Source organism: Esox lucius, chromosome 2 (assembly GCF_011004845.1).
Source record: "Esox lucius isolate fEsoLuc1 chromosome 2, fEsoLuc1.pri, whole genome shotgun sequence".
Classification (NCBI taxonomy): Eukaryota; Metazoa; Chordata; class Actinopteri; order Esociformes; family Esocidae; genus Esox; species Esox lucius.
This window is the reverse complement of record NC_047570.1, coordinates 13,890,604-13,904,711: the sequence shown is the minus strand read 5'-3', so window position 1 is coordinate 13,904,711 and position 14,108 is coordinate 13,890,604. Positions and strand designations below refer to the sequence as shown.

At 39.0% G+C, this 14,108-nt stretch overlaps 2 protein-coding genes across 2 annotated transcripts; both read right to left on the bottom strand.

The window, feature by feature from the left end:
- Positions 1-2,004: 2,004 nt before the first annotated feature.
- On the bottom strand, positions 2,005-3,423 carry LOC117592919. Its single transcript, XM_034287328.1, has 6 exons — positions 3,408-3,423; positions 2,962-3,264; positions 2,530-2,844; positions 2,328-2,420; positions 2,175-2,199; positions 2,005-2,083 (listed from the first exon to the last, which is right to left on the bottom strand). The coding sequence occupies exons 1-6, from the start codon at positions 3,421-3,423 to the stop codon at positions 2,005-2,007; spliced, it is 831 nt and encodes a 276-aa protein (XP_034143219.1).
- Positions 3,424-4,985: 1,562 nt separating this feature from the next.
- chrna3 (cholinergic receptor, nicotinic, alpha 3) lies at positions 4,986-12,887 on the bottom strand. The gene is made up of 6 exons (XM_010878818.3): positions 12,672-12,887; positions 11,662-11,801; positions 9,795-9,839; positions 8,189-8,298; positions 5,900-7,091; positions 4,986-5,811 (listed from the first exon to the last, which is right to left on the bottom strand). The coding sequence occupies exons 1-6, from the start codon at positions 12,730-12,732 to the stop codon at positions 5,686-5,688; spliced, it is 1,674 nt and encodes a 557-aa protein (XP_010877120.1). The 5' UTR covers positions 12,733-12,887; the 3' UTR covers positions 4,986-5,685.
- Between the last annotated feature and the right edge of the window lie 1,221 nt (positions 12,888-14,108).

The window sequence follows — 14,108 nt, the reverse complement described above, 5'->3', positions numbered from 1 at the left end:
TATGGAAATACAAATGACATTCAATCAATTATAAATGAAGTCTATAACAACAAAATGTGGTGGAAGTGAAGATATCTGAATACTTTCCAAAGCCATTGTACATATTTGTGTATGTTTCATATTTTTTTATTAGCTTAGATATATTTTATCATAATTTATTAGCCAATTGTTTTCACTCAAGACATGAAATACTTTACAGTCACAGTGACAATCTTTGGAATGATAAAATGACAGGTTAAAGTGCAGATTGAATTAGAAGTTATTTTCATCTATATCTAGAAATAACGGCACTTTTTGTAAATTTTCTGCCATTTTATAGTAGCAATGGTATATGAAAAAGGAAGAAAGCACTCTTGAGCAAATAAATGGTATAGGGCCTGGTCGCCCTTTCAATAGTGAAGAAAAAACATAACCCCAGCAACTAACACAGTCAGCTTGGGCATGTATTCAAAGGATATGTGGCCAAGTACTGAAAGTACACAATGTTAATCCGTCCATACTGGGGCAACTTCGAAAGTGTGCAATCATTTCTAAATGGTTCATTCAATATCATTGAAGATACCTTCAAATTACAGCGGAAAGTCTGCACTTCAACTCCATAGTATCATTTCAAATCCAGACTGTAACAGACCCCCACCCAATAAAAATATATATGCCACTGTCTAAATACTTTTTGAGTTCATTGTAGTTTGAACATTTTACAATTTAATCATTACATTTGAATAGAGCTTTATATTATCAAACCATTTCTCACCCACATCATCGTATGTATCAATGTCCTCACCTGTTTTGAAGATTATAACATGTTAAAAAAGATACTGTATTTAACCAAATATTTTAATCATTGCATTGCAAAGGGTTCATTCATGGGTCAGTATCAGAAATGTCAAAAGAAAAAAGAGATATAACATTACATTTACAGCATAATTATTTTAATACTTGTATTCTTACCCACATTTTGGTATGTTCTATCAGCTTTTTGGGATTAGAATAGGAAATGTATCTTATTAAACGTCAGAAATGTTTATGTTTACCCATTTAATAAGTGTTTTCAAGGTCTGGATAAAACATTTATGTCTTTAATTAGAATAAAAGCATACATATACATTTGAATGGAGCATCATTTTATCAAATAATTTCTCACCCAAATCCTCATATGTATCAATGTCCTCAGCTGTTTTGCAGAACATAGAATGTTAAAAAATGTACTGTATTTAACAAAATATTTTAATAATTGCACTGCACTGGGTCATTCATGACTCAGTATCAGAAATGTTAAAATAAAAAAGAAATAAAACATTAAATGTTTTAATACTTGTATTCTTACCCACATTTTGGTATGTTCTATCAGCTTTTTGGGATTAGAATAGGAAATGTATCTTATTAAATGTCAGAAATGTTTATGTTTACCCATTTAATAAGTGTTTTCAAAGTCTGGACAAAACATTTATTTCTTTAATTAGTATATATTTATTGTTATGCAAAGTAGGCCTCCCTGCATGTTTTAGATATTAGAACATCTTCATAACACACTGAAACTTTATTTGCCATTACCATCTTCCCAGTTTCAAAATTGTCAGGATTTTGAAACAGATTAGCTTTTAGTTTAAAGCATTTTAATCCAGCAAAACATTATCCAAACTATAAATGAGTGTCCTACCTGTCACATTCTGATATGCATATTCATCACTAAGAAATAAATACAATATTGTATGTTAAAATAGATTTTGCTTACCTCACTGTATGGAAACAGCACACATTTGAATCTAGTATGTTATTTATAACATGAGCCCTATAAAAGCTTTTCTCCTTACTTCATTACAGTACATTTGAAGGTTGTAGCATTTGTAATCAATTAAACGACAGAAGACATAATAACATTTATTTTAAACTCCAATATAAGTTAATATAAACTAAAGTATATTTTCCTACCTGGATTCTCCCTCCATACTTGATGTTTTACCTTAAGTCGAAGTAACATCCCAGAGTAAAAAATGATGTTGACTAAACAATTGTTTCATTGGAGAGCAGGTTGGTAAACATACCCTTGTCTGGCATTGGCACATCTTCATTTGGTGGGGTCCTGGAGAAATGAATACTAGACACATTGATTCATTGTGCAGTATTATTCTGAACTAATAAAGTAATAACAATGTCATTTCAATTGAGCGTACCTTTCATAGCACAGTTGTACAGCTCCTGTTAATTAGAAGGTTAACATTATTGGTCAACATTAAGATAAACACAAACTACAAAATACGTAAAGAGAGAGAGATTTAGATTTTTTTTACTTCTAACAATTATATGGTTGAAGAGAATATCCTGACCTTGTTTTCTGATCAGCCACCATATGCCCAGAATTGCTGATAAGATCAGAAAACCGACACAGACCATGACCACTAAGGTTGGGTCACTCCACACTGGAAAGCAAAACCGGCATGTTATACATCTTAATACAACGTAAACATTTACCTCCAACAATTATGTTCTGACTATATGATTCAAATAAGTAGATATATACAGGCTTACCATCAACCTGAAGAAATGCTGTATTGCTTCCATATAATTGCCTCTCTGTAAATTCATTGCGTTTTGGTTGCAGGTCAAGCACACAGCTGTAGTTCCCTCTGTCATTCAGTTTAACATCCTTAATAGTAAAAGTTGCCTCCATTCTATAAACATCAAAAACCTGCACCTGAACATGAGTTCCATTCTTGCAGAGGTAAGAGTGAACTAATTCACTGGTATGTATGGGGTCTGAAATAGTACACTTAAACTCCACATTATCTCCCTGTTTTGCTGTGTTTGAGCCTGTAATTGATATGACTGCAGGGAGAATCCGATCTGTATGAGCAGAGTAAGACAGGAATATAAAAGTCACTCTGTAAATTATATAATTTCCATGATGGTAAAGAAATGTCTATCAACAATGAGCTATACAGAGAATTAACAGATCCTTACCAATGACCTGGATATAAATGGAATTGTCCCCTTTCTCTCGGACTTCAGAGAGTGTGTACAAGTTATTAGAGAACACACAGCTGTAATTACCACTCTGTTGTCTGTCCATATTTCTCAGGGTGAAAATAGTATCATCTTTTCTATTCATGATTTTTTCAAAAGCAACACCATTCTTGCACAAATAAACATGTACATTTTTTTGTTCATCTTTGCGTCCATGTGTACTACATTTTAACTCCAGGTCACTACCCTCCATTATTGTTCCTGCAGTCCGAAAGATCTTGGCTGGAAAAATGTCCGGGGCTAATTTGGGAGAAGAAAAATATTACTTGGCACATCTCTCCAATTTGTCAATGTAATTTGTCTACAGCACATAAACAGAAATGTAATCCATTTCAATAGTTAAAAGGGAATACATATTAAGAAACAAAACGTGGTTAACCTACCTGTTTTTTGGGCCATAGCCTCTCTAGAAAAATAACCTTTCAAGAGAACGTACAGTAAGTCAACTAAAGAATCAAAACCTTTGCTGTGAAATATAGTTAAATTACATGAAAACAAAACCATATTAAAACAATCAGATATACTCACACAGAATAAACAAGAACATGATCATTGTGTTTAAGTTGTTGAAACACATGTTGGTTGAGTCCTACTACCTTGTGTTTTGTGGTATGGACCTGAAACTGGATTGTTTAGTTGAGACTACTAAATAATTACAATTGCTGTCATTTCCGGTATTTGTAAGACAAAATATAGGACATGCTTGTCAAATATAGGACATGCTTGACTACAGAACAGTTGGATTGTATATGCATTATCTAACACTGTATATCTTTATAAATAATATTAGCATGGAATCACAGAGATCAACTGCTTTCTTCTCAGGTTTAACTTGATTTCTTCTTAAAATAATATGTGTAGAAATGTACATCATGCTGACGAAACTATCGAGTTATGTAAATCTTTGTGTTACCTCTATGTGACTCTTCCAGTCTCAGACAAGGTTAGTAAAGGGACTGTCACTTTTCCATTCAGGGCACTCATCTCCTCAACTCGCACAACATTCAGTTTTTAGGAATGAATCGGTTACAGATCTCCCTCATCAGATAACTAGGCTTTTTAAATTTGCCCTAAGTGAGCTTTAATTCAATCACTTAGCAGAGTGAACATAATCAGACCTGATGGAAGACTAGTATCAGATTTTGTTTCCTGGCTAACAGCCACTCACACACACTATGACTGCAATAACAAGACTATAATATACTGTTCGGCGAAAACAGAAACAACATTCAGCAGCTCCACGCTTGCCTAGAGGTAGGTTTGAAATACTTTCAAACACACCCTCCACTGAATATATAACTATTACAAATTCCGCAGTGCATAGACACATATAGATAGATCTTCCATCTGTGGATTTAGTCCATTTGTAAACCAAATGGTTTATTAAATGACAAGAACAACTCTCGAACAACGTTAAAGCAGGAAAAATGCCTTTTGGTAAAGTGTTAGGATGTTGAGATGAAGACCGAAGACCAAGTCCTAGACTAATGATTCTCTCCATGTTAAGTGGGAGACATTTGTCCAGTGTAGAACTAACCCTTCAGCCTGCTGCCTATGTACAGTACATCCCTCTGCCTACTGACTGGACCTCCAAACTGGATATGTACATGGAAGACATATTTTAATTTGCTCAATCATGCATTTTCTTTGAGGTTGTCATATATACAATCCACTACATAATTCACTTCAACTACTTTAGATGACAGCAGAGGGATGTACATATATTTTTGAAGGGCTTTTAGAGATTTGTTCTTAAATCTATCAGTGTAGAACTGCTTCTCCAGACAAAACAAACCCTGAATATATTGAGGAAAAAACATGTATATTTAATACCCAACCATGTTCTTGGAGATCTACCATCCTGTAGGTTTTCTCTCTAAAACCAGTTGTAACTATTCTGATTTAGCTTTTGACTCAGATAGTTATTAATATCAGGTGTGCTAAATTAGGTTTGGAGTAGCCAGTAAACACTGAATCTTCTTTTTCAGTTTGTTGTAGTACCATAGAATACCCACATGGTGTCACCCCTCCCAACACAATTAAGTCATTCCGGTTGCTACCATCATTTTCACACTCTTATGGAACTATACATATAGTCATCCATTCCAACATTGCTAGCCTTTATTTTTCTACAGTTTGTGATTTCTATGAATAGTGGATTTTTGTATAAATTCAGTGAATCCTTATTGAACATTAGAATCATTTTTGGAATGGTCCTGTACAGTTCATTTGATGATTTATAAACAATAACCATTAACATAGTGATATTTCAGATTTCAGAACATGATATCACTTCAATAATTGCTTACAGTGGCTTGAAATAATTGTGTCCTTTTGAAAAGCACATTTAAGCAGTCATTGATATGTACAATACGTGTGTGTGACTCATTCGATCAAATGGATTACATTCCTTTGTGGACACTTGGGTGGTCCTTCGGAGGCAGCTACGGAGACACTATGATGAAATCACTGACTAGAAGAAACACGATGGGATGGTTCAGTGGCAGTACAGAGGTTCATGTTGCCACGGATTTCCAGTCTGGTCCTCATCACGACTGCACTGCACTCCAGCAATCCCAAACAGATCTGCAAAAGTTGGGCACCATGGCTGTGTACGTATGATTTCACACAGTCAGTGTACAGCATGTGTGCATCAGTGGCTCACATATCGAACAGTAGGAGGGGCTGGATGAACAGGCCAGCAGTCCCCAGGATGCACACCAAGATGAACACCCAGAGGAAGATCCTGTCAATCACCATGGCAACGTACTTCCAGTCATCCTGGACCTGAAAGACAGTTTGATCAGGCATAAGGAACGGTAGATGTGGAACTTGAGTATGTGGTGAAGGATACATGCGACACGTCTTCACTTACCTCCTTGGCTTCGTTCTGTATTCTCATGTTTTCCGCAATGTACTTGACACTTTCGATGGCCTCCCTGACCTCAGGGGAGAAGTGGGGGGACAGGGTCATCAGCCCGCCATCCAGAGACTCTGAGCTGGAGCAGGAGCTTCCGCCCCCTCCCCCGACTCCGGCAGCCCCTCCTCCGGACTCCGGCTTGGTCGCCCTCTGGCGCCAGCAGCAGTTGCAGCGGCCCTCGCTGCACATGAAACCGGAGGCCGTCTTGACCTGAACACCGCCACCGAGGTTCAGGTTATTGAGGTTGTTGAGCTCCGTGCTGATGAACAGGCGCTGCCGCTGGGCCAGGCTAGGGAGCACGCTGGCAGCCACAGAGGAGACCTGGCCCTGGGGCTTCTGCTGACCCTGAAGGGTGCCTGCATGGTGGACCACGCAGGGCCGTGTGGCTGGGGGCGCCAGCTGCTGGCCAGCCCCCCTGGGACCAGGCAGCCTCTCTGGGTCCCTCTCCGGCCGGGTCATGAACATCACCCTGGGTAAGAGGCCCAAGAAGACCCGACGCACCCAGCGTGGCATGGTGTGGGTCTTGGGCGTGCGGTAGTGCACGTTCAGCACGAACACAGTGATGACGATGGAGAGGGTAACGAAGATCATGGTGAAGAGGAGGTACTCCCCGATGAGCGGGATGACCAGGGATGTGGACGGGATGGTCTCTGTGATGACCAGGAGGAAGACTGTTAGGGACAGGAGGACGGAGATGCAGAGGGTGATCTTCTCTCCGCAGTCGGAGGGCAGGTAGAAGACCAGGACGGTGAGGAAGGAGATGAGCAGGCAGGGGATGATCATGTTGATGGTGTAGAACAGCGGGAGCCTCCTGATGTACAGGGAGTAGGTGATGTCTGTGTAGATCTCTTCACAGCAGTTGTACTTGATGTCGTGTTTGTAACCAGGGGCGTTGATGATGGTCCACTCCCCACTCTCCCAGAAGTCCTGGAGGTTGATGGTGGAGCCAATCAGGACGAGGTCTATCTTGGCCTTGTCGTAGGTCCAGGACCCGAACTTCATGGTACAGTTCTGGTAGTCGAAGGGGAAGTAGGTGACGTCAATCTTGCAGGAGCTCTTGAAGATGGCTGGAGGGATCCACGTCACATCCCCATTGTAGCGGAGCAGGGCCTTGGTCTTGTCATCCACTTGGAAATCTCCTACTGCACTGTGACACGGAGAGGGGGATAGAAAGAGAGAAGGAGAGAGAAAGAAGTGAGAGGAATAGAGAGAAATAAGAAGAGAGGGACTGACAGGGTTACAAGAGGGACCTGCCGTCCAAAGGGGTTGGTAGGGCACCCAAGCGTTTGGAAGCAGGATTGCTTGCAGCAGACATTCATACATTTCATCACACTACATGACACATTAATTCAATTAAAATCGTGTAGCCTCAATCAGGACCAGGTTCAAATGCATGTTGAGAATTACACCAGCCTGCTTACTTTGAATAACTTACACCATTATGCCCAAAATTCTGGGATATTGGAAGGAAAATGGAAAATACGCATAAATAAAACATCAAGGGTGTACCAAGAACATTAGTTTGTCTACAAATTAAACAATGTTAACACAGGTGGACAATGAACCCACTCCTAGGGTAAACTGAATGCCTATTGACACCAGACTGGGCTGTTTTATCTTGAGAGAGGAGAAACACATTAGCTCAAGGTGAATTTAAACAAACAACTTGGAATATTGAACATTAACAGTAAAGGGCCCAATCCAGGAATAAATAACAAATTACAAACAATGACACACAATAGTCATAGCATAATTTCATTGAAATACATAATAACTAATTTGCTTTATTGGCATATAATTTCGGGACGGAGGATGGAACATCATTAAACACTCACAGATGGAAAGACAGACAAAAAATAAGAGAGAATATTATTATATAATATATATTCTCTCTCAGAGAAAGAGAGAGCTCATGTGACAAGCGCAAGAGTCATTGAATATTACACTATTCAATATGAATCATCATTTGATTACACCATCAGATAGCCTTTATACGCTCTACATTAAAAAAGTGTAGTTGCTACATAGAATGTGACTCTGGATAAGAAAAGTCTGCTAAATGACCACCGCAGAATTTACAATGTGAATAACTTATGGAGTATGACTCTGTCTACTCAAAGGAAATACAGTACTTGATGAAGTGAACTCCCTAATCTATGCTCTGTAAATATTGTTATTGCAATTTCGTGGATCGATTTTGAGGTCTAGACTTACTTCAATTGAAAGAACTCATGTGTAACTCACTTATTGTACAGTACAATATCTGGCTTCCATATGCTGCTGGAAGGCACTCGAATGAACTCCACTCCTCCATATTTCTTAGGATCCCACCTCAGCTTGTAGTCATTCCAGATCTAAGGAGGTTGAATAATGAATCCGATCATTAGATTATTATATGTATTTTTTTATATCTTTAATAAAAACACACACACGTCACAAACTGTTACCAACCTACAACCCGTTTCCAAAATGCAATGATGTGCAAATCATATATCCCTACATTTAATTGAAAATTACATTGAAAAAGCCGGATGGTCCCTCTCCTCTTTAGCCTGGAGGATGAGGCGTCCAAAAACTATTTCAAAAAATGGTCAGAAAATGACATTGAGCCCATCTTAAATGAGCTCAGGCCCAGAGAAGGTGTTTCTGGTTCAGATGATAGGCACTGCGGATATCCTGAACAACTCTAATGTGAGCTTTCCTCTTTTAGAGTTAACTACACTGTATCTTTGAGACAAATATCCCACTCAGACACACTCAGACTTAAGTGCAATCATTATCACTGTGATTCAGTCCAAGGATGTGTACATTTTGCAAATGGATTCTCCTCTTACACATATCATTATGATTTTTCAATGTCTCATTTTCCTGTTGCTGCTTCTCTTTCGTCAAATATCAATTTAATTTTGTGGCTGCACTATATACATCCTCTTCTATCAAATTCTCCATGAATGGATATTTCTTTTAGGCTCATAAATGGCTGTAACAATCCTTACACTCCTCATATCAAACAAGCAAAAGCCAATGACATAATGGTTTATATAGTGTGTTATATTGAGAGGTCAGACATTGTATTTTTCCAGAGAGGCCATTGATTCTCCTGAGGCAAGTAAATACAAAGCATGAGAGTCATTCACCACAGAGGGTTGTTAAGATTTCACCTAAAGGGGCAACCGGAGGTACGCTTACAGTAACATTCAACCTTAACAGTCATGTGTCAGGTCTCTGGGGACTCCCGACCTTTGGTCAAAAACCAGAACGGCAACACTGGCACTTTTTTGTGTGTATATTATAGATTTGAGAATTGTACAAAATATTTATATAGCTAAACTATATAGCTAAATAGCTAAACTATACTGGATTTATGGAATCAGTTCACAAATATTCCCAGAAATCCAATCAGTGACTTATGTGATCATTATAATTGTATTAAATGGTTATTATTTTAAAATCTAACCCATTTATGGCATAGTAAATTGATACTTCAAAAGCCTCCACCACAAGGTTAAATAAAACAGCCCAAAAATGGCAATGTACTGTAAATGCTTCCAATCAATCAATCAAAAGTATTTCCTAAAGCCCTTTAAACATAACCAGTTGTCATAAAGTTATATAGATTTCCAGCATAAAACGTAAAAGAGCAAGCAATAAGATGCCAAAGCATAGTAGCTATGAAAAACTCCCTAGAAAACCAGGAAACTGCCAAGAAATCTAGAGGAGCTGAGCTCCGATGGGCCACTCTTTGCTTTTTTAAGGCTGTTCATCAAGATATTCAGATGACCGGTAACTCAAAAATATCTGCCTCAGGTTTAAACCCAAATGTCAGTTGGTTTTTAGTGGTTGTACTTACATGTCTTAGCCACAGGTTTGTCTCCATAATTTGGTTAACCTCATCCTAAGAAACAGAGAAGAAGAACAAGATAACCACAACAAAATGCAGGGGAACAACTATATGAATATTTGGATAGGGTTCCGTAATCATCTTCCGTACAGGAGATGTTCTGTCCTATGTCAAACTCTGGCTGGAGATACCAAGGGTTAACAGAGTGTTCTTTCCTAGGTCTAACCCTGGCTGGAGTAACCCAGGCTAAACAGTGTTCTGTCCTAGGTCTAACCCTGGTCTGAGAGAACACTTCAATAAAATGCTAATTAATTACTTAAAAATCATACAATGTGATTTTCTGGATTTTTGTTTTAGATTCCGTCACTCACAGTTAAAGAGCACCTATGATAAAAATTACAGACTTCTACATGCTTTGTAAGTGGGAAAACCTGCAAAATCGGCAGTGTATCAAATACTTGTTCTCCCCACTGTATACTGAAGCATTCCAGAGGGTTGAGGTGTGCAGAGGAAATTATTAAAAATCCATCAAAACAGAGGTCGGGGGGAAATTAGTACCACTATGTCTGTGTTCTGGATTGGAGCCCAGTTCCTCCAAAGGAGAGCTGTACAAAGGATTGTTATTAAAATGGAGTAGTCATGGTGGCTTTGTTTCATTCAAAGCAAAGGACCTGTACACAATGTACAATCATTCTAAATACAGACAGTTGTTAACAATTAATTAAAACATAAGTGCTCCATTAGTGAATATACATACATTTATCTTGTTGAATGTTAACTAAAAGTTATTCCCTTGGTAGTTAAACAAGGCAACTCTTGTATAAGGCCTGATAGCACAAACTGGCCCACATATACTGTAGTTGGAATATATTCAGATATTCAAACTTGGTTTGAAGTGACAATAACAAGCACTTGAAAATCCCTGTTACGAAAGGGGCCGGCAAGCATTTTTTGGTATAATAAATTAGTCAATGAAGCTTTTCCTCCCCCTTCACGGCAACCATTTTTTTTGTTGAATTCAAGTAATCTGGAGTTGTCTGAATCTTGTGCAACAATTGCTTCTCTCCTTGTCCGATCTCCCCAGACCGGGCTCCGGACGAAAGCAGCCATGAAATCCAGGGACACTCATTGGAAGTGGCAGTGATTGAGTGAAGGGGGCTGTCCGCTCAGCGAGGGGAAGAGTGAGGGTTTCAGAAAGCTGACATTTCCCATCTTCTCTCAGCCAATCACACACCCCTGCAGCCATTCACTGTGATAGGCTTCGCTGAGTCCAGGCTGATATCACCCCCCACTGATGCTTGAAGCGCAGATTCCTGCACAGCGCATCTCAGGTGTACCGGACAGCCCCCTTATCAATCTTTGCGCTGGTCTCTCATAAGAGACCATACACAGAGTTGAGTACCCTCCATCCACTCACACAGCTGATTTCCACGTGGACTTTCATCAGTGAGAATCAATGAATATTCATTTAAGGGCATGCACAGACGCTTTGTTCTCAATGCGTTATTTATGGAATGATTTGTTTGTCTCTGTCAGAGGCCGGCCTCTCTCTGACTGCACTCTGTGATATACACTCCACTGTCCAAGATTGGAACTCACAAACAGCAGGGAGACATTCTGTATAGCACAGCAGCATCGCAGAGGCATGGGACATCTACACACACAGTTTTAGCTTTAACCTTTAACCTTTAACCTAACCATTACCCTAACCGTAACCTGAACACCAAACACATAACCTTAACTCCTATAAACCCCTAATCCTTTCATTCATCCTTTGTGTGACAAAGTCCCATTATCCTTGCTTTCATTTGTTTCTTTTTGCCGGGGGTGGTGGGGGGGCTGAAAAGGATAGTAAAACAAGGACACATGCACTCACCACTTTGACCAGCTGGGACATGGACACCTCAAACTGCACGACGACAGGGTCAGACACATTCTCCACCGGGCGGATGTACTGATTGTAGCGGAAGAATATCTCTGAAAACAATCTGTGTTCAGCATCTGAGCAGATGCCTCCTGAATAAGAGGGACTTGGAGGGTTAGTAAGTGAAAATGTAAGTGAAACTATAAGCAACGTTTGTCACCTGTGGATTTGACAAGTCCATATTCAAACCTTCTGTGTCACAGTGTTGACTAAGCTCGTGTGAGTCATAGTTCTTGATTGATTTGGAGCTCTCAGACAGATCAATTCCCCACTTAGAATATGTTCTCGTCGCTGAGAGTATTCGATATGTAGATCACATTATTGCAATTACGTTTTAAGGTATTCGTTTTCAGTCCATGTTTTCCACTGCGTATGTTGCCAAGCAAGTAGAGTAGCAGTATTTTCTATGAGAAGCAGACTTTATACTGTAGCCTATAGTCTAATTGGCTTTCAGTCAAATAAACACATCTCAGTCATCAAAAATTTAAATGAGAAGTAATTTCAAATGTCAACAAAATGTTTTGCTTTTCCTATAAGCAAGATTTAAAGCACATTTGAACTGTTTGTAGAAAATGTATAGCACCATTTCAAATAATAAACTACCACGACAAATGTGTTTTATTACACTACTGGGTTTAGTGAGTTTAACAGTGGCACATAATGTCACATTATGAACAGAAACATCACCTCTGCAAACTTGGTTTTGAATACTTCAGGAAGCAAAACAGATATTCTCTATAAACTGTCTAAAATCCATGCCATGACATTTAAATATATCTATAATGCCTATTAGAGTGTTATAATTGTGTGGTTTCGTTGCATTCCAAATTCAAGATATTCCTGAAAGAATACTCAATTGTGTAATTGTCATTAATGGGCATTATTATTTTCGATAATGCATTTAAGCAACAAGTACCAGCGCGTATTCTACAGTCACCTCCAGCCTACAATAGCCTACTCACCCGATAAAATAAAAAGAAAAAACGAACAGGTGGGGAAGATTTTGAGACACTGAGCGTTCATCGTTGCATTCGAAGGATTTCAGAAAATTTATCTCCACTATATCAGGACACGGACGAGTAAAGCTAGACAGATAAAGATAGGAGAGAAAGTGGTAAATGTGGCAGTAATGAAGGCGCGCGGCGCGGACAAACTGCTAGATGCAGCCACGCTCATATTGCGCGAGAGGCAGAGGAGAGATGGACAAGAGGGTGGGTGGTAGTGATGGGAAATTCGACTCTTTCTACTGACTCGGATCCTCTCGAGTCGTTCATTAAAAAGTTCGATTCATTCGAGTCATTTCGTTCATTTGAGTCAGAAATGCCATGCCCCCTAACGAATGCTCATCATCATAATGCCGTTTACGTGTCTTCTCTACTTAAGTAAACGCTTGTTTTACACTATGATTTATCATTGATTTATCTTAATCATTACAATAAAAAAAATGTAATACTAAAGTATTTACTGTAGGCTATGCGTCCATGTATTTGTTGCAAATGTATATACAATGCTACTTTCTAGATATTTTTTTTTTGAGAACGTAAAACTAACAACTGTTGGACAGAGTGTAGGCTACTGTGAGCTGGAAAAACGGTTGTTTCGTTAATTTGAACGGATGCCAGCGGAGTTCTACCCCGACCGCTGGCATCCGTTCAAATTAACGAAACAACCGTTCAGTTGAACGATAAAACTGACCGAGTCAGTCGTTCACGTGTCTTTTTACTTAAGCAAAGGCAGCGGCTCCGTGCTTGTTTTCATCTTTTTTCATGGCATCAGTAATAACTATATTTATTATTATAGTCTGCGTTCAATTATCAGTTATAAACATGTCTTTATGATGTTCCTGCCTTGATCTATTTTTCTCAGCGAATGCACATAGAAGTTGATCGGAGAACTGAGCTGGAGGACCGGGTATGAAGCAAGTGATCATGTTGTAGTATACCGCTGTCATACGTTCGATACGATACAACTGAACGAGTCACTAGAAAAAAGGACTCGTGAGTCCTGAGTCACTAAAAATATTCGTTCAAAACGAACGAATCGTTCGCGAACTGCACATCATTAGTGGGTGGGGGGTGGTCAATCACTGAGGATGGGGTTCTGGTCGGGGCAGACACCGCTGACTCGAAACACTAACTCCCAATTGGAAACATCTGATTTCTTTGAGTGTCGACGTTTGTAGCCTACTACTGTTAAGGTGCCTAGATTAACCTACAAATTACCACGTTTTTTTAGAACAATTCCAGGTCGATAAGGTACCTCGAACTATCCCTATGAAAACTATCTCTCTCCCATTAACCTTATTTGTGATGGGATGAAGAATTACATTTTGAATGTTTTTAATAATACATTATTTTGTATACTTAGCATATTATCATGTTTGAGGTTTGGCTTGAGGC